This window comes from Leuresthes tenuis, unplaced genomic scaffold (genome assembly GCF_036924035.1).
Source record: "Leuresthes tenuis unplaced genomic scaffold, fLeuTen1.0.hap1 SCAF_2, whole genome shotgun sequence".
NCBI classification, from domain to species: domain Eukaryota; kingdom Metazoa; phylum Chordata; class Actinopteri; order Atheriniformes; family Atherinopsidae; genus Leuresthes; species Leuresthes tenuis.
Window position 1 is genome coordinate 18967441 of NW_027325356.1, and position 21236 is coordinate 18988676.

The 21236-nt window shown below is 42.1% G+C and overlaps 2 protein-coding genes across 3 annotated transcripts in view; both read right to left on the reverse strand.

Moving 5' to 3' along the window:
* tradd (tnfrsf1a-associated via death domain) overlaps positions 1–20337 on the reverse strand; it is a 35477-nt gene extending 15140 nt beyond the window's left edge. Inside the window, exons 1-5 of one of the 2 annotated variants that reach the window (XR_011914934.1) lie at positions 20267–20337; positions 13288–13441; positions 12903–13183; positions 11287–11434; positions 9116–9757 (exon numbers count right to left, since the gene is read on the reverse strand). Coding sequence is in view for 1 of the 2 variants with exons in the window: in XM_072380488.1 (XP_072236589.1) it covers positions 9459–9757; positions 11287–11434; positions 12903–13183; positions 13288–13438 (879 nt within the window). In the remaining variant the exon portion in view is untranslated. Of the gene's footprint in view, positions 1–8948; positions 9758–11286; positions 11435–12902; positions 13184–13287; positions 13442–20266 lie in introns of those variants that run through there. The other variant, XM_072380488.1, reaches the window with a different exon arrangement.
* On the reverse strand, positions 310–7313 carry gnao1b (guanine nucleotide binding protein (G protein), alpha activating activity polypeptide O, b). Its single transcript, XM_072380486.1, has 8 exons — positions 6589–7313; positions 6408–6450; positions 3693–3834; positions 3138–3298; positions 2906–3034; positions 2680–2809; positions 2099–2252; positions 310–1993 (listed from the first exon to the last, which is right to left on the reverse strand). Exons 1-8 carry the CDS (start codon positions 6704–6706, stop codon positions 1806–1808), a joined length of 1065 nt encoding a protein of 354 aa, XP_072236587.1. The 5' UTR covers positions 6707–7313; the 3' UTR covers positions 310–1805.
* Positions 20338–21236: the final 899 nt, after the last annotated feature.

The window sequence follows — 21236 nt, forward strand, 5'->3', positions numbered from 1 at the left end:
TGGTTGTATTTCCCTCATTTTGAGACCTGGTAAGGAACAGATTATTTTGTATTATGTCCGGATAAATAAAACCTTGGTGTACTCTCTTTTTCACATGACTGTATTTATGACTCTAAATACAAAGCTTTGTTCACAAGGCAATGAAGCATTAAAAGTGGTGCACTCATAATGTTCAGCCTAATTTCCTGGTCCAGCCTTAATTCTCTGCACAGATTAAAGAGTGTGGAGGGAACAGCGCTGTGATCGCACAGCCTGTCATCAACCCTGTTACCTTGCAACATAAATGGACTCAGACCAACAAGGCAAGAATAGTTAGGAAAAGTGTGGCTTTAATGTAAACACAACATTCGATTGGCTCAGCACAAACATTCCACATGAGAGCAACCAATAAACTACTGAATAGGATGGGGTGCAGCACAAAAACATTCACAGTAAAAAAAAAATCTGGTATAATCATAATATATATATACAGTACGGTGCTTTTAAGGTGAAAATGGAGATAGGATATGAGGGCTGATGTGATGGGTAAAGAGAATACAGGGATGGGAAGATGAATTTCTGGGTGCACAGGTGTAAATGGAGAGCTGTACTTTTTCTCTATGAAAAGAGAAACGTGACAGACGGTGGGGATAGTGGTTCCCTGTTCACTGATCAGGGGAGAAAAAAAAAAAAACAAAGGAAACAAAAACTCTCGAGACAGAGGCTGCCTCAAATCATATTGTTCTCCTCGTGCAGTCTTCTATTTCTACACAGATTCACATCGAAGGGTCAAGCACCACACAGAGAACAAGATGTCATTGGAGGGCTGCTTTCCACCCTCTGAACAGATATCGGTGCACCCCAATTTTGTCATGACAGGAAACAAATATGTGGCACAGGATTTCAGGAGGTAGGAGGAGGCATGTAGGACATGAGGCTTAAATAAATAAATCATTCAATGATAATAAAATCTTATATATGTCACTTAAATAGTATAGTCAATAGAATGAGCTATGATTTCTGATCCTATTCCCCTATCTGTCATTCTCAGATGGTTGGCACCAATATGACTTTTTTTTTTTTGGGATTTTTCATTTATTTGATTTTTTTTCTTTTAAAGATATCATTGGCTGATATCCTTTCCTCACGCTACAAGAGACCGATGGCGATGGGCGGCCACTATAAACAGAAGAATCCTCTCTTTCATCATGTTAAAAAGTAAAAAGAGAAAACAGAGTGGAACAGACCTGCAGGCTACTCAGTCATGTGTGGGTCTGAAGGAAAGTTAAAACAGCCTCCTTCTTTCCATCCATGACCCTCAGCCACGAGAACAGCACCTCCCCAATACCATCTTCATCATCATCATCTCCACCTTCACACACGCAGCAGCTCTTCAAACGGAGCACCAGAGGCTGTATTCAGAGTGGATATGAATGCCACAAAGAATGGGCCCACGCTGTGTTAACGAGTGACAATGATCACACCTCATGTCGCATTTCTGGGTTCTCAAAGTGTCGCAGGACAAGTTTCCAGCTGAATACACCCCTGGTGCTTCTGAACTTCCCAGTTGTTGACACGGTTATCAACAAAACATGACACATTCAGCTTAAAAACACATTTTTAAACGACAAAACTGGAGGGTTTCATACTTAAAATAAGAGGAAGGGAACAAATCATGGCAATAATCCGGTGTGGTGACTGACGGCAGCTCTTTGGGTCCATTTGGACGTGTAGAATTACATATTTATGTGTTTAAGTATCATCAAAATTATCATTAAATAACACCTCACACACCCGATGACAACCCCTGTGCTTCTGGCTGGGCTTCAGTATAAGCCACATCCTCTAAGGTTGTTTGCAATAATGATGTCAGTGACGGCATCAAACACTACCTGGATGTTTCCTGTGTCTGTGGCACAGGTCAGGTGACAGTAGATCTCCTTGTTGGGAGAGCGGTTCTTACTCTCAAACTGAACCTGAATATATGCAGTAGCATCTTCATAAGTATTAGCACCTGGACACAAATGGAGGAAACGGAGAGAAGAGCGTGAAAGGAAAAGCACTCGGTTAGTCAACTTTTCTCAGGAAACACAGGATGAAGTAAGGTTCCTGGACTCACCTGTGTATTCTGGAAAACAGATCGTCAGCGGTGACTTCTTTATCTTCTCACCAAACAGATCTTTCTTGTTAAGGAAGAGGATGATGGAGGTGTCGATGAAGAACTTGTTGTTGCAGATAGAGTCAAAGAGCATGAGCGATTCGTGCATGCGGTTCTGCAGGAAGAATACGTTAGGCTTACTATGACGTGAGCGTCCGGAGGAGGGTACTGAGCGGAGGAGGGACTCCGATTAGACATGAACTGGAAGTCGTTATTTCCACAAGATTCAGTTTACTATTTGAATTACGGCATTTGTGATTTTATAATCCTTTCCTCTAAAAGTTTTATTTCACTGAATATCACAGAGGAGCAGATGAATGTTTCTTGTTAAATTAGCCACGGGCACCGAGCTGAAGTGTAATAAATTAATCTACAATTGCTGTACTCCTCATTAAACTGAAATGTCTGCGTTTAGACGGAGTTTCATCGAATGTAAGGTGCTCCTCTGACACATTTATAGTTATAACAAAGGTAGTTTTTAAAAAATCAATATCTTTGACACGTGTGGTCTCAGAAAAGTGAAATAACTAAGACAGACTCACAGTTGTTTCGTCTTCATGGAGCACCTGGTCGTATCCACTCATAGCAACACAGAAAATAATGGCTGTCACATCCTCAAAGCAGTGGATCCACTTCTTCCTCTCTGACCTCTGACCTCCAACATCAAACAGCCTGGAAAAGAAGGCAAGATGTCAGTTCAGACCCAGGCCTTACAAACCCCTGAACCGCGTCGACATCAGTTGACTCGAGCTGCAGCAACTCGTCTACCTGAAATGCAGGTTTTTGAAGGTGAAGTGGGTTTCGACGATTCCAGTGGTCTTCACTCGGGTTCTCAGGATATCCTGCTCTGTGGGCTGGTAGTCTGCAGCACCAATCCGTTCTAGACTGTCCAGGTAGCTGTTGACAGCAAGAAGGAAAATTAAAAAAGACCAGATTAGACGATTGGTTTGCTCTAAAAAAAACTAACACAGGCGTTTTGTGGTCTCTTTGCTGTACTCACTATTGAGCAGAGTCATTAAGCTGGTATTCCCGAGCACGGTTGAAGCACTCCTGAGTCCCGGCATCGGCCCATACACGCTTCATAGCGGAGAGAAGCTCAGCAGAGTACGGCTCTGTGTCCTCCATACGAGTGACCACATCACAGACCAGCTTAGCATCAGCCTGGATAAAACACGTTTCATAAGTGTCAGGGGAACAGCATCGATGGTATATCTGTTTTTTATTACTGATCATTGGCTGATTTTTTCCCCTTTGATATGATGCATGAAATATAATGCATTGATTTACTTTTTCTTTTTTCTTTTTTAAAAAGATGATACAAATTAATACCAGGTCACAAATTTCCAAAAAAAATGTAAATAAATTAGCATCTCCACATCAGGAACATGCTAGCCGACTGATACTGTTATTTGTATTCGTCCATTTTCTGTTCTCCTTTTTAGTTTCATCGGTCCACAGATCCCAGTCCCACTCTGGTACTCTCACACCTAAATATTTATTTATATGTATATATACAATCTCTGTGTCTGTAGGTGAGTGTGCAGGTGAGACTAACTTTACGGTCCTTGTCTCCAAACTCGATGCCCAGGGAATCCATGGCTCGAAGGATGGCTGCCAAGCTCTGGATGGTGTTGCTGTAGACCACAGGCTTATACTGCTTCACATCATCCCCAGAAAAGCCATCTTCGTGGATAATCCTGCATGCGTACAGAGATATTATCGCAGTGGCACAAGCCTGGACTCCAAAGGAAAAAGGTCTTGCATGTCCATATGTTCCTACATTTAAAATTTTTAAAGTCTTCTTACAATAAAAGCTCCACATGTTCTGCTTTTTTCTGAGTGTGTATGTGTGTGTGGTGATTTCTATCATACAGTTTCTCATCCTCTCCCACTTGTTTCAACCATCTCCACCATCTTTAAGTGTGCCCATGCATAATGGGGAAGAAATTGATCGCATTGTCAGTCTGTGACGTGCACTCAGGCAGTAATGTGATATTTCAACCAGTTCCAATGCATGGTGGGAAATGGACTGAAGTCAAGCAGATCATTAAGCAATCACTTTCTTATAATCTTATAATTTGGTCAGCGTTAAATTGTCCAACGGAACATCCTCAACCTGACTGAATCTGTGAAATATCTCCATGAAACTGAACTGCAACTCACAGTCAGACTTTAAAAGCAGCTTCTTGTGCAAACATTAATTGATGTGAGGAAAATAGATGAGGGATGATGGTTTTCATGAATTCATCTCATCAGTGCACATTATGAGAAGATGTTTTACAGCTGAGATCAGCACCACCTGGCCTGAATCTCCAGCACCATCATCAGATTTAATAGTTTTACGAAATAAAACATTAACCTTCAGGGGAGGAGGGGGTGCAGCTTTGCAGAGCAAAGAACAGGCTACAGCTGGTGATTGTTTTGCTTTTGTCTATGAAAGTCCAGAAAATAGTGATTATTTTTATATTTATTGCAACTTGAGGTCCCAACATGTAACATGACAACCTTATCAAACCCAAAACATCAAATTTGCTATCAGGAAGGGCAGTAGAGAGACTACAGAAATGACAGTTTAATCATTAACTTTGTTTTCTGTAAATCAATTAACTGATTATCAACTCAGTCATTGAGTTCCAAACTGGTTAAGAATATAATTCAGCTGTACAGCATGTTCCAGTGGTGGTATCTCACCACCAGTACTGAAGGTTTCTTGGGGCAAAGCCGAAAAACATGCTGTGCTGCTATTCAGATTGTTTAAATCAGTGAACACATAATCTTCGTAGTCAGTATTGTTACTTGATTTGTTGGTTATTTTCTGGATGAACAGACAAATAAAACCTTTATATAAAGACTTAAAATAGACTTAAATAAAATACTTTTTTTATTTAGGAAAATATCAGTTATCATCCAAATATTTTTGTTCATTTCTACTGTCAAGGATAAAACATTTTGGTTCCAGTTATATGGACAGTATGAGTTATTAATGAATCCCCTAACTGACCAATCACAGAGTCTGAAAACGCAAAAGTATAAAAATAGACGTCACTGACATTTCTGCAGCTGCAGCGGAGTAGCAGCAGCATCTTTGTATAATTCATCAAATCCACAGGCCAAACCTTACCCACTGTGTGCATCATTTCAACTCATCATAGTTCGCATTTTCTGACCATGTTAAACTGTTCTTCTCGTCAGTCTCCATTTCTACTTCACGGTGCAGTGATAGAGAAACCACACATCCGGTGAAGCCTCTCTCCCATGGATCAGACCACAAGGAGAGCCTCACAGTTGTCATACAAACCTGCGGAGTATGTGACGATGATGAGGCCACGAATCACAGCAGCGCATACGACATGTACCCACCGATACCTAAACTTTATGACCCAAGGTGTGTAGTAAAACCCATCCATCCGCCGCTTGCTTAGGCTACAGCAAGCCCTGAGAGTGTCTGTAAACAATATCTGGACCAGCGTCTTGGGTTCAGGGCAGAGCAGCGAGTTACGGGCAACCAGGGCGCACGGGGAGGGTAATGAGGTGTAGGGAGGAGGAGGAAGCAAGGCACGGAGGGAGGGTGCAGTCAGTGCAGTGCAAGAAGGAGCTCTCACTGCTGCCCACAAACACTGCGAGAGATGTTCCACAAGACAAAATATGTAAAAGGGCTGTGTCTTTTTCGAGCTGAAACATCCCGAAACCTGACTAAGAGGTTTAGAGGACGCAACAACAGTCTTTTAAAACATCAAAGAGTGATTTAGCTTAAACAGGAGCAGGTTTAGATGCGGTTTTAGAAGCCATATTTCTGCGTAAATCCGCTTTATAGGCAAAGTACTCTCGGCGATATCGGGCACTTAAAGCCATTAAGATTAAAAGCAGAGGTATTCACTAATGGAGCAGTTGTGACCTCACGATAATTTACACACACGCACACATACACGCACACGCACACACACACATACAAGAAAAACACCCACACATCCCCAGCCGCACACTCCCTGTTGTCAAGTAAAAACCTCGTTAACTACATTTCAGCACCCCGGCAGTGAACAGCACCCTGGGACGCACCGGTGAGGCCTCCGCAGCCTCACTGGCGGTCTGCAGGAGGTGCTCGAGTCACCGGCGCTCCTCCTGGGCTTCGGCCTCTCGAAACATGGCGGCTCAACCTGCCTCAGTACATACAGGGGAGGCGCAATCTCGGGCCTTTCACTCCGGTTGAGTTGAGGAGCGTCAACATAAGTAAAAAAATAATGTAAAAAAAAAAAAACGGGCAGATACTTACTTCATCTGTTTGACGATGGTGCTTTTCCCGGACTCTCCGCCGCCTGTAAAGAACGGAGGGCAGAGTGAGAGCCGGCAGAGAAATCAGTACCACGGAGAGCACCTCCGCCCCACGCAGTCCCACCATAAGCAAACCGAGCCGAGGCGCAGCAGCCCCGCGGCCACGGAGCCTCTTCTCTTACCGAGCAGGAGCAGCTTGACGTCCTTGGCGGCGACCACCCCGTCCTCCTTCAGGTTTTTCTCGATGGCCTTGCTCCGGTCCAGAGCTGCGCGCTCCTCGGCGCTCAGTGTACATCCCATGTTTCCAGGCGAATGAGCAATCCCCGGTCCGCCCTGTCCCTCGCCGACTCTCTGTCTCTGAGTTGTCTCTCGCTCGCGCTCTCCTCCCGCGCTGTCTGCTACAGCATTAGGCCCGGATTGAGGGCGAAACAGAGCCGGGATCCCGAATCGGTCTTTTCTCCGTGACTGTGAGTCTCGCACTCAGTCCCCTCTCTCAGAGGGGTTTGGGGGGTGGGGTCGTTATGCTCGAGCCTGCTGGGTTGGGGTTGTTGTTAGGTGGAGAGGGGGGGGTGTTTCTACCTCTCTTTTTCTCGCTATCTCTACAGGGCGGCGCTGAAGATGACGACGGCGAGCGCGAGCGATTTCACCGTATCTTTTCACGAAGGCAGGAAGGAGGGGCTCGAGAGGAAGAGGAGGGAAGCAGGGTTGGCCGCGCGAGACTCACCTAACAATCTGGCTTACGTCAAAGCCGCCGACCTCTAATCACGTCCGATGATAGATTATTCAAATGAAAGGGCCATGTAAATGGCAAATGTTGCCCTCTTGTCTCGGGGTATTGGAGGAAATTGTGTCGTTGTAGTAATTAAAATCGCCCTAACACGGTCATCGTCGCTCTTCTTCTATTTTCCAGGATCCGGATGACGTTTAATCATGTTGTCAACAGTATAATTAGGTCTGAGAAACACCCGGTGGTGGACACGGAGCATCAGGCGAACACCCAATTGCGCCTGTTATAAAGCAGGGACGTCAGGTTTGGACAAATGTAATAATTGGCCTCATATTAGGCTATGTGTGGTGTGATAGTTGCTGCAGCTGATACAAAAATGAAGTGACATGTAAATAAGACTGAAAAACATATAGCTACCCTACTTTATTACCTCAAAACATCAAATCAAACTCTTGCTTTGAAAATATTGATTCGAAAAGTGTCACAAGGCCTACAATAAAGGCAGCAAAGCAAGTCAGTAGACTCAAAATAGTACTTAAGACTAGTATCTTAAATATATTCCAAATGTCAAAAGTAGAAATACCCACTATTCAGCAAATTTGCCACAAACAGATATAATTACATATTAAACTAGTTGGTTACTTTTACTAATATCTAATTATGTAATATTTGATCTATTCATTTACACTCAATATTTAGCATTGATAATCTTAAAACTTGCAAACTGCTGGTGACCATTTGTTCAGTTCCAGGGTTTTTTTAACAGTCGTTTTAAAACTCGCCTCAGTGTCATGTCCCCTGTCTAAAAGCACATCTCACTGTGGTTTCAAATACACATCTGAGTGCGTCAGTTCAGCTTTGGTGCAAAATGCCCCTCAAAAACCTAATAGTTAGCCAAAAATATCCCATGCCGCTGCAGACAAATGCTCTTTCTCAGCAACAGTATTTACATGTATATTTTGATGATGTGTACATATTAAATCAAAGGTGACCTCATTTATATAGGTGGTAGCAACACGGTAATGATAATAGTCATTTTCAAAGGTGTTGTGCAAGAATCATTATTTGTGTTAATTTGTCGCTCAAAATGCAGCATATTTTAATCTGCAGGACATCTTTGCAGTCTTATATCATTTTAAAGTTAACTGTGGTGAGTTGAGAGGATGTTGCAGTTGTTGGACCATGACTGAGAGAGGCATTCATTCAAATATATTTAATAGCAAATGCTGTCAATATCAGCTTTGGAAAGTCATCTCTTTTTTTAAAAAATAACTCCTTTAGTCGTGCACACAGTGGTTAGAGCAGATGTAGAGAGAGTTGTGCGACTCCATTTATCAAAACTAATAAAACTGCGCATGTCTGTGTTGGGGGTTGTGCCTTTACCATAAAGCGGGAACAAGTGTGTTATAAAAGCTTCTAATCCAGCACATCACATCTGGATGGATGGTCAAGAAGAGTATGAAGGGGGAAGGAGGGGGCTTATAGTGGACTCTGAGTGAGACCAACAGAGGAGCTGGTTTCATCCATCAGTGAATCTTCTCTATGACAGCCAGGCTGAGATAAAAACTTCCCCCCACACACCTCAGATGAAGTCTCCTCCTCTTCGCCCTGAAGCTCCCACAGCCCGACCCAAGCAGCCCCACACACACCGACAATCAGCGATTCAGTTGTATGAACATGTGCACGTGCGTGTGAGTGATGGCGAATGATGGCTGAGAGGGAGGGAGAGGGATTAACACTAAAATTATACCTGAGGGAATTTTGACAAAATTATGTTTTCAGCTTTAATTACACTAATGCATCAAACGCAAACACAAAGCCTTTTTTTCACAGCCATTTAATTTGCAAGAACCCATTTTATAGAAAAAAAAATCAATAAACTTCAGTTGTGCAGTCATTAGAAACAAGACCCAACATGTTTCATCTGAAAATGGACTTGTAAAGCAGAAATCAAAGAGGCGCATGATGAAAACTGTTGGAACATTTTCTTTAACAGTGATGACAGATTATCTCATAAATGAAAACAACTACCAGTAATACTAATAACTGAAAATCAAATCCTGATATAAATCATCCAACTCTCACAGATGTTGGCATGTTTGCACACAACCTGTGTGATACACGCACACGTGCACGCACACACACACACACACACACACACACACACACACAAACACGTACACACACCCTCGGGAATGATTTTAACGTGAGGAAAAGAGACGTCAAACAAGAACAACCACGCTGTATATAAAAGCAGGCGGGACAACGCCCCAGCTCCTCGTGCAGAGGACCCGTCCCCTCAGTTTTCACGACTCGAACACAGAGTCACTCTCTGGGCTGTATCTCCAGAATATTTTCAGCCAGGCTGGTGAGTTTGCTGTCCTCCAGAGCTTTGACCAGTCGACTCAGCTTGGCCGCTCTCCCCTCTGCCTGGATGAAGCGGTTGAGCAACTGATAGGCTTGCTCGTACAGCCCTTCTCTCTCGTACTCGTAGGCCAGGTTGTCTATGGCCGGGCCCTTAAGAGCGCGACAGCTCTTCCCCAGGGCCCTCCCTACATGCCTCCACTGACGACCCACACCGTTAGAAAAGCTCTGTACGTCTGCAGCTGTCAGCATTCGGTCCTCTGGTGGGCCAAGGATAAAGCACAGAGGAATAACACATTAATATAAACGGTGCTTTACTGAGATTGCATAAACTCTGCTTTGTAAACAGACATGTATGTGTAAATACCAAACATTCACCAGAATACCTTACAACAGGCAATTGTTCTTTTGCCAGAGGGAGTTGCAGAGCATTTCATTAAATAGCTTTACACACAAACCCACTACATGTTAGCATGTTGCTATTTAGATATTCAGCTGTTTAATAGAACATCGGGCATTTTTGAAAACGCATTCTACCACATTAGATTATTTTGTAGCCCATGCTGACGGCTTAAAAACAGACCCTATATGTGGATGCACCCTTGAGAAACAACATTATCCTGTACAGTAAATCAACCTTTAGCTTCCTTCAGCTCCTCTATCCTCCCCTGGAGGTGGTTTTCTGTCTGTCAGCTGTCACACGCTGAGCAGGTAGTGTGAAGTGTTCAGTGGACATGCTGAGCAACAGCAAATATCTCTTATCAGAGCCTGAACTAAAACAGAAAACTGAAACCAAATCAGTGAGCTCATAGACAATAAAGAGCCCCGTGAATCTGAGAGAAAGGGCAGCTAAAGCTGTCACTGCCCGCATCAAACCTCCCCCAAAGTAACACAAACTCATCTGAGTCAGTGTTAAGATGAAAATACCAACCGGCGCAGCTTTAACATTGTACATTCGCATGATCATACACTGAACAATCTGGTGTCTACTGTCCCATCATCATTATCTGTTTAAAAACTAAAGGATGACTTGCGGCATATTTTCCCCAGTCCAAAAAAACCCCCACCAACATCAAAGCCCAAGAGAACGAGTTAAAGTCTGCTTTTTATTACAGCCGAGCAGCTCTGTTCTGTTTCATATTTCGAAGCTTAAAGTAAAGCCGCTGCATCTCATTCAGCTCTTTTAATTTAAATTTCAGGTGACCCACTATGAAATCAATCCAAATATGAAAACCAAATACATTATCTGATTCCACTAATCTCTTCCCATAGACTGGTAGCCATCACTTTATAAAAGGCTGGATTATAGAGAGCTGGAAAACAGCAATGCACTCATGAGCTGTCAGAAAACCTAATACATGAATCAGCCAAAAAGGTGCCCGTTGTGAGTGTGATAACAAGCATCTGAGTGCCTGGTGTGTTTGGTTGCTTTTCGGGTGTAGACCACCAATACTACAAGGTAAGCATGATAGCAGATTCTGAACAACCAGAACCAGATTCTGGACAAAGATGCATTAACAGAAATATTTTCTATCTGATGCTCACTGGATTCTTGGACTATAATTCATCTAATTAGATTTCACTTCAGACAAAAACACAAACAAATTGGGTTTGAGCAAACGCTTGGCGAGCATATTTCTGTCAATTAACCTAAAATAAAGATTTTAAAAGACGTATCTAATATAAATGCCATTTCAAGCTCTGCTGTGGCTTCTTTCAGGCAATGGTTCAACACCTGTTCTCACAGGAAAACAGGTGTGAAAAAGTAATAACGGTCGCCTGGACTCACCAAACACTCTGTTCTGAAATTTGAAGCAGTTGCTGGGGACGGGGGACTCTTCTTGTATGATGGTGGCGGGCTGAGGGGCAGGACCCAGAGCCTGACTCTGCAGCTGCTGTTCCAGATGATCAATCTCCTCATCGCGCAGACGCTCCGGCTGTCACAAAACAAGAAAAATCACTTAAAAGTACTCAGTACCAGGTGAAGTCAGCCTTTTACATGAGTTCACAGACTTCACTGCTCCCTGACCTGTTGTTCAGCTGACTTCTCAGACATCACTGACACACTCGGTACAGTTGCACGCAAAGTTGAGTCAAAAAAACGGTTTGAATTCAACCCGACTATCTAACTGGACCGCTGTCCTTGTCCCAGTATACATACCTCGTGTATACTGGGACAAGTTATTGACTGAAGTGTGTCCCATACAGAGACGGTCTAGACTGTGTGAGAAAATGTTCTGCCTCCTCTAACTTTCTCTGTGGAAGATCAGCAAACTATTCTTTGTGGACACAGAAGTTAATACAGCGGTCATAAAATTGGGATTTTATTAGAGCAGAGCTGCAGTTTGGACATGCTTTAAGCAACCACGAGTGAACACATACGTCTTACTGGACCGGTTTGTTAATCACAAGTTCTGACGCGTTTGTCAGACTGAGAAAAGAAACAGAAAAGTATGTGAATGAGTGAATGTGAATTCAGCTGTATTTATAAACGCTGTAACTTTGGAGCATGTGCAGAGCACTTTGGTGCATTTGACTGTTGTTAGGCATATACACAGAGTTGCAAGGGTCTGACTAACAATAATTATGTAAATATGCTTACTAACTCTCATTTACACACAAAGATTAAAGAAATACACGGTCCCTAGCTTTTTACACATGTTGTCCTTGGAGATAAACTGACCTCAACATACTTAACCATCTCACATTATTAGAAAACAATACAGCAGAAGTAAAAGTGTCCCTTTAAACACTGCTAATAGCTACAAATAATAGATAGAGGGAATGTAAAATATTTCCCAAACATTTAATTATTTGTTCCTTTTTCTTTTTTTTTTTCCCATTGACCTATGAGCAGCTTTGTTTCCTTCCTGAATCAACTATCCATGACCATGATAATGACACGACTCTTTGTTTATGAGGGAGGAAAAAACTCCACGCCTAAATTTGTTAAAAAATGTAGACTGAAAAAACAGTGTGAGAGTTCAACGTGTTGAATTTAAACTGTCAGCAACATTTATACAAGGCCACGTTCAGCTTTCATTAAAAGTTACAGCGGCATCAAACTTTTATGTCTGTTTTTTGTAATTATTTGACCAAAAAAAACCAAAACAACTTAGCTACAAATAGAAAAGACTAGAGCCAACTACTCTGGTTTTAAGACCTCTGGATGATGGCTCACGTATCACATGTGTAGAATGATTGCACTCATAAACACAGAATAATGGCAGTTTGTTTCGGGTGGATGTGGTTTCCACTTCACACGAATTTCACACTATCTGAGCTAAATGAGACTGCCTCCATCAAGCATTCACTCTGATAATATAAAGCCAACAACTTAGAAAATGTGATACTGGCGCTCCGTCTCACGTCACCACTGAAAAGTCAAACAGTCACTCGGTGTACCTGTGAAAGGTGGATGTGCTGTAGGCAGACCTCCAGCTTGTCCAGACACCGATCCAGGATGTGTGTGCTGGCCTTGAGCTGGGTTTCCACTGTGAGCTCTTGAGACAGAGCAAAAAGCCGGCAGGCATGTTGGGAGAGAGACTGACGCACCGCTCCAGAGCTGTAGCTCTCCAGGAACTGCTGGCATGCTGCCACATCCACAAACTTCATCTCCACCCCCAGGAAGGGCTCAGCATCATGGACCTTTAGGATCTCGTAGCCACCCAGACCTCCTGCAGAATCTGACCGTGGAAAACACTGATTAATTAATCTCTGACATTCTGAGGGAAGCACTCTTCTCTTTTAGCACTGGTGGTGCTGAACAAATCCAAACTGAGTAGTTCACCTATAAGTGTCAGTTTGATGACTTTGAAAACGTTGAACTTTTCCCGTTCGTCTTTGTAGAGAGCCAGCAGGTCCACGCCAGAACGGAGAGACTGCAGAAACATGACCACACATCCCGTCCACGGCCCTCCATCCACAGTCTTGTCTGCCATTCTCTGAACACAGTCCAATTTATCTTCAGAGTTAGAGCGAAGGGAACAAGTGAGACATGCCAAAAAAAAATGTTTTTGCTTCAAACTGTTGTGCAACATGTTGGAAGAATAATCCTCATGTTTATAGCTTGTCTCTCTAAAGTAATAACACTGATGTGGGGGGGGGCGATCATCTCTGGTTTAGATTACAAGAACTTTGGGCTTTCATTAAACATCTTAAAAGAAAGCTCTCTAACGTTCCCTGCTTTGAAGCAGCCTTTTATTTTACGTCATGTAAACACTTTCAACAAAACATTTATTTCTTTCTGCTCTCAGCTAAGAGTGGAAACAAGAGTTTAAACCTCAGCAGCAGCAGCTCAGATTCAATGAATTCAGCTGAAGTTGATGTTTTAATTGTATATTTTTGTTTGTTTTTGGAGGGGCCCAGATTCAGAAATGATTTTCTAACTGGTTGTTTCCTCCCGCTGTAAAATGATTGTCTGTGGAGGTTGTTGATCGACCAAACGAGCCATTTTAACACATTTAGCTCATTTGTTTTCTTGGTATTTTCTGACACACAAAAGATTGAGCACCTTGCAGCTCTCTCAAGCTGAGAGTCTGAACTGATAAGAAAACTAAATCATGTAACATGTCTGACTACAACTTCCTGCACCAGAAACAGAAGACATAGCTGTCATCTCTCTCTGGGACCTGAGTCCACCTCATCCTTCTTCCCCTCTCTAACCACCACCTCCTCATTACATAAAAACATGTATAATCTCATTGCTCCCCTCCCCCAGTCCAGCCCCTCGCTGCTGTACCCGGAATGAACCACCGCGGCCCACTGGCTCGCTCCTGGGGCTGTCTCCATGCTCCCTGCGTGGAAAGAGCATCTTCTGAGTGGAATTATAATACATTTACTTATATTTCACTAATACGCAGTGTGCTTGGCAAACTCCGTCTACAGAAATGTCTGCAACTTAACCAGTATGTAATTATATGTTATCCCATCTACTGGCACTCTGAGGGTATACTGTGAGATTAGTTCACCAGCTGTATGAGGATTACACGATCACCAGGAGCTTAAAATATATCACTTATCTTTTGCTGCCAAAAGGTTACCTCTAGCATTCCCTGGACAGCTCATCTGAAGTTTGGGTAACAAAATATTTGATATTTGATATATGAACACAGCTCATGAAATTCGTAATCCAACCTCTTTGTAATGGTGAGCTTGAATGATCCTCAGTGGCCTATAGACACACAGGGTTGTGATGTGTGATGGCTTGAAATAAAAAGAGCACTACAAACTTTTTGCTGTGCAACTTGACTGTCATTTGATTATATTAATTCGATAAATGTAGGTTACATTCTCGTCATAATTCCTCAATATCTTGCCAAAAAACAACCCTGCTATGACATAAAACAGACTAAACCACAACAGTTTCCCAGAATTTAAGGTAGAATCTTCAACAATAATCTGTTTTGTTACATCAAAACGTGGACATGCTGATTTCCTGTACTGTGAAAAAGCTCACATAGAGCTGACCTGAGATCGTTTGCATTTGCAACAAGGAAGCGGGAGCTGAAAAACACCTTTAGTGAATATGGTGGCGAAGGACAAACAGCCATTTATCAAAGTGGAGGATAAAGCGTTTAAGAGGTCGAGGAAAAAATATGGACGTCGCACATGTTTTGCCAACAAGGAAGGTGTGTATGTGTTGCTGTTACAGGTAATTTCAACACTAAGCAATAATTTCTACTTCTCAGGGTCTGAAGGCAACGGCTGAGTTAAAGTATAAAGAGGAAAATGAAACGATACTGAAGGCAGCAGCTGTGAGCCTCACTGCAGATATGCTGACCCTTAAGTAATATGGATGCCAACCTGGCTGTCACCTGCCATCTTTCTGGATGAGAATAAGAAGAGTAAGAATGAACAACCACAGTTCTCCTGGATGTTGGCCAATTTCAAGAGACTCGTAAAGCTCAAGCCTAACCGCAGCAGAAGTATTCTTCATAACATAGAGTGGCATCACAAATAAAGGCATGTGTGTAGCAGCTGATGCTGACATGAAACCTTGTAACAGGAAGCTCCAGAAACCACAAGTCTCAAGTAACCACAAGTATCTGAGCCTGATCATAGAAAAGCTGGAGGAACATTTCCAAAGTAGCATCACTGCAAATGTAGAGTACATTTCAATCTGACGTGTCAGCTGTTTGCTGGAAATGCTTCTTCCAGATGTCAATATCAGATGGAGAAAATCCCCCTTTAAAAGCTCAGAGAACAACTCTGAGCTAGTCGGGTCTCTGCTTTGATTCTAACAACAACCCAAAGTTTAAGTCATACTCTTATCCAGCTGTCAAACTTGATTTCAAATCACCTCTGATAATGAGTATTTTCTGACACTTATTTGTTTGTTTTCACTTACAAAATCAGTTTCCATTTCTTAGGGGAACCCGCCAGGATAACACAAAATTCTGTTCCCAACACAAAGCCCCATAAGCTCATTTTTATGCGCTTGTATTAATATATTTGCGTACTCTATCAATTCTTGTTGATTGTGAAAGACTTTTTTCAAAAGAAGAGATTAATGTGCCCAAAAGCGTATTCTTCTGCTGCTGCCTGTAAATAAAATCCGTCTAGGTCCATTTGCTCAGTAGCTCCAGCACAGGATTGTTCGTGACTTATATCCACTGACACACTGTAATGTAATAACATTATTATCATGGTCTATCCCAGCTGTCATTGGGCGAGAGGCGGGGTACACCCTGGACAGGTCGCCCGTCCATCACAGGGTCACACAGAGACAAACAAGACACACAACCGTGCACGCTCACACTCACACATTTATAGTTGATGCATCACTCACAGCGCTTTACGTCTAAATGACGTATTTCCGCCTGGCGCAGCGCGTAGTCGTGCACCAGTCAAAATTTGTAACTTGCCGCGTGCGGAAAACGACAGACCAGATGGACCAATTCGAAAACAGGCTCAGCGAGGAAGTGCGTCCGTACAGGCCACCTGTACGACACCGCACTGAAACAGCAGATGGACCACGTCAACTCCCATAACTTGTGGATGGAGATAGGTAGAACTTTGGGAGAGAGAGAGTTCTGTAAGAGTGCGTGGAAGAAGCTACGGGACAGATCCGTGAAAGCCTGAAAGGCAACGATAATTCCCAAGTGTGTCCATTGAAGCACACCATTTCATAACAAACACACAAATAAAACCTTCACGTAGGGAAGAAGATTGCATCTACTGGCGCATCGACTCACGCCGGAGTACCCAGAGAGAACCCACGCATGCAAACTCTGCTCCCTGACACGAACCCTCTTGCTGTGAGGCGATGGTGCTAACCACCACACCACCGTTCAGCACGTATTTCCTTCATAGCAAAAGTTCAAAACCTGTGCTTTGATCAGAGTTTACTTTTTTAAACCTCTGAGCACTTCCATTCCTGCAGAACAAAACAGTCTCATAACAGCCAACAATGCTTCAAATGCGCCTCCAAATAAGATATAAATTCTAAAGTGGGACGGTGACACAACTCTGAGACATAATGCCTCTGATTAGGCCTGTTGCTGCATACTTATTGTCACAAATAAGTAACAAGTGTTTCTCTTTCAATCAACAATCAGGTATATAATAATATTTAAAGACTAATTAATTGCCTCCTCAACCCCACAATTTTTCACACCAATAACATCCATGCCCATCAAGGCAAATAAAATCAAGACACATTAAGATGAGATCTGGCGTTTACTGTAAAGCTTGTTGCACTGACACCAGACATTAAACGTGTTGTTTTCTAATGTACACGTTTCTTGTTCTAAATAAGAAAAGGTGTATCTGCAGCCTGGCAGTCTTTACAACTAAAAACAACCTCATTAATAACACTGACTGAAATTAAATGAGTCATGCTGAGCTGGTGTGTCATACACTAGAACAGAAGCACAATAACCGAACATGGCTGGCACAGTGTGGTAGTGAGGTGTGGTTTCTGCTCAGCTGCTGGGGGAATAGGGCCAGGTGAGGTTAATACATGCAGCTGCAGGGCGCTGTCTAATCAGTCACTCTTTGTATGCAGAAATGTCCGCTTGAATGTCCGACTGTGTGCGTGCTGTCGTTTGTGCTGTGCAAAAGAGTGCGAGTGGGCACTTATGCCAGCCAGACACTGCAAAAGCACTGTGTTTTGTGCACTCAGTAATAGTGGCGGGCGACATCAAGAGATCTGTGCTTGTTCATTAAACTGCCTCAGGCTCCATCTGTGCTGAGGGAATCCACAAAAACAACAACTGCTTCACAACACACGCATCCACCAATGTCCATCGTTTAAGGTAGATGATGACAGCAGACACTTAGTTATGAAATAATACCAGGTGCTCTGCACATAAACGGCGCTGAAAAATCTTTAAAATCTTTAGTCTGTCATTACAGGTATATGTGTTTGACAACTATTTAATGTTGCAGTGGTTGCTGTGAAAAAAATGCTATTCATTAATAAATATAAGGTCACACACACGATTTGTTGTCCAAAAAGCAGGTCTGTGAATACATAACCTTCTTACTCTCTTGGGTACGTAAAGGCCTCCAAGTTATAAACGTGGGAATCAGAGTAAAGTTAATGTCTGGACTACTATGGGATGTGAAGATGTCACCAAACTCAATGCAGGTCTTTATCAGCGTAAATTGGAAGACACTTTGGCGTCCTTTTGTAGTAACATGGCGAGGAAGCAGGCGTGTTAAACTGATATCGCCCCCAGTGTCCTGCAGTCCGGAGTGGAGGTCTAAGTCAAGCATATGTGGACTGTGGGTGTGTAGTGGCCTAAAGGGTAGGCTTCCATTTTTATAAAAACACTGAAGTCTCAGCCAACAACTGTAATTTGACCTACTGGGAAAGATAGCTGCAGATTAACGAGGAAAGTAGAAATGATTTACAGAAAGTACTTAGCTGATATAATAAAGAAAATAATCAACAAAAGATGAAAAAAAGTACAAAAATCTGGTGGGAGTAGATGGGAAAATCCATAGTTGAGAAGGAAATCTGGAAGTTTTGTAAAATTTCAGCACTGGATCAAAGTACGTAGAAACTTTCCACCGTTAGAACATTTCTCTTAAAGCCAGTGTGAACCAGGAGAACAATTACTGTGATCATTAAAGAGTTTATTGCACATAACGATAAGCAAAATATTACTTTGAAACAACAAATCTTTTAGAGCTTTTATTAAAATAGCTCATGTTCAGTTAAACCATAAGCTGGCATTTCCAGTGTTCTTTTACAGACAAGTTGTGTTCTAGTTAAAGTAAAGACGGGTGACAAATTAAAGGACAAATTAACCAGATAAACTAACCAGTGCTTAAAATTAGATAAATACAACAACATTTGAAATGTCGTTATTTGTTTAACAAAAACTAAGCAAAAATGCTGAAGTGGTGTGATCACATGATTTGATGTGCTCAGCTGTCCTCACATTTGACTCTAGAAAACGTTGGTTTAATGCAAGGTGTCCAGGTCCTGTGGCTTCACAACAAGCCCAAACCATCAGCCCTCCACTACCGTGCTTGACAGTTGGTATGAGGAGTTTGTGCTGATATGCTGTGTTTGGCTTTTACCAAATGTGGTGCTGTTAAATCATGACTAAACATCTACACTTTGGTTCCGCCTGACCAAAGGACATCGTTCCAGAAGCATTGTGGTTTGTTCAGATGTAACTTTACAGACTAAGCCATGCTGCAACGTTCTTTTTTTAGAGAGAAGAGGCTTTCTCCTGTAGCTTTTGGGTGTGTTTTGACCATAGAGTGAACTTTTTGGGATGCTGTCTCCTGGAAAGGTCAAGGACAATCTTGAGCATTTTCTACTCATGAGTAATAGTTCTTACTGCAGAATTAATTAACTCCAAGTTGGTTGGAAATGGCTATATAACCCTTTCCTCTGTATCTTCTAAGGAAGCAGGAAGGATGGACTTCGTCTTTCACACACTGCCACATAATTTTAGCTCAGTTTTTGTCAAGCTATATAACAGTTATCTGTCATGTGTTGTTCAACCAAGTTAGCATTAACCTAATTCTAAGACCTTGTAAGGATCAAATGGTCTTTTGTTACCTTATAATTGAAGCCTAAGAATTGAAAAAGGGTGGACTTTGTTTTTCACAGAACCTTTCTCTTGCATCATGGTACCCTGCTCAAATTAAACATTTGGTATAATGTATCTAGCATACCCTGTGAACCAATAATATATAATCTGCAAGTATTCTGTATGTGCTCTAATTACAATCCCACAAACAATAAGGTATGGATTTTATTGATATTTTGAATTACTTAATAGCACCATTAAGCTAAGAACGCGTGGTCTATTCACTGATTTCAACCCTGTCAAGGGTATTTAGTAACTCGGTAAATACGACGAGATAATAACTTTAATGTCAGAGTACTAAATGAATATGCCATTAAAAATATAAACAGCAGGATTTAGTCAAATTACGGTTGCTACGCGACCCAGCCGTATAGTTACAGGTGATTTTATTTTACAACTAAAGTTAGCTAATTACCTGCCACCAAGTATAACTTTGACAAGTAATCCAACATTGCAATCAGTTTGATTAAGTCACCTGGAGACATTAAATGTTTGTTTAATTTTGTCGGGACATCATGATAATGTGGTTTGGGGTGCGATGCACAGCTCGTGCTAGTAAACCTCACGTACAGTAGATGTAACTGCCGTAAAACTTTGCTCACCGACAAAAGATTTGCTCATGCGCTTGAGGACGCGGAAGTAGAGACGCATGACTTCAAACCAATATTTTGGTTTTCTGTGAAGTAAAACTGAAATAAGTCGGTAAAAACTTACCTTAAAAACTTTGTTATATTGTTCGGTGACGCTTCCTCCTCAGGAATCACACCCACTGACACAGAAATAACTTCCTGGCCTCCCATTGGCTGATCTTTAATCAAAACCCACTCTGATTGGTGGAAACCGGCATACCGCCCGGGGAAAAAATCATGACTGGCAGGAAGTTTTTTTTCTCTTTCTGTCCCTTAAGTTCGTATGTAAACCAAAGACTACAAAAGATTACAAATCATTTTAAGTCAACATTTCCGCGAAACGATTACGACTGAAATGACGTGTTCAGAAATAGAAGCGCTTAACATAGATATGAATTTAAACGATGAAACACGACACCAAAAACTGGAAAGCGACAGTTAGGGTCAAGTCAGTGTGCAGCAGTAGTTTAACACTGAAACACTGGTTTATAGATTTTCTCTATGAAATTTTGTTTCTATTACTTCTGCCTGTGGAAATAGTACCAGCTGGGAAAGGGTAGAGAGAGTGAGCAAGGGGGGGATTCAGTAATCTGCCATGTCTTCAATGGTAATGTCAACTGCATGAGTAATGACAGCTGACTTCACTAAAAGGTACAATTTGATTGGAATGAACAGGATCTCAAAGTAAGGCCTTTTTTTTCAAAGTTTTTTGGGCTTCACTGGTCTTCATTTACAGTGGGCTAAATGTCTGGGATTCCAACCCGGGGCTAGTTTAGGACTTTTGTCCTCCGTACATGTGGTACCCAAACAATGTCAGCTACCTGGTTCTTCATAAGGAAGATAATCTAAACTACAAAACCTCAGACTTAGGAGACACTGTGAGTTTATAATTTGTATCCAGCTATCCAGTTTCTGTAAAACTACTCTTAAGAGCAAATTGTTCAGTTTCATGGATTAGGTGCTATCTCTATTTGACAAAATTATATATCAGTCCATTTTATTTGCTGTGGCTCAGTTTGTGTAGTATGGCGGCTTGTTTATCATTGAGGATTTGA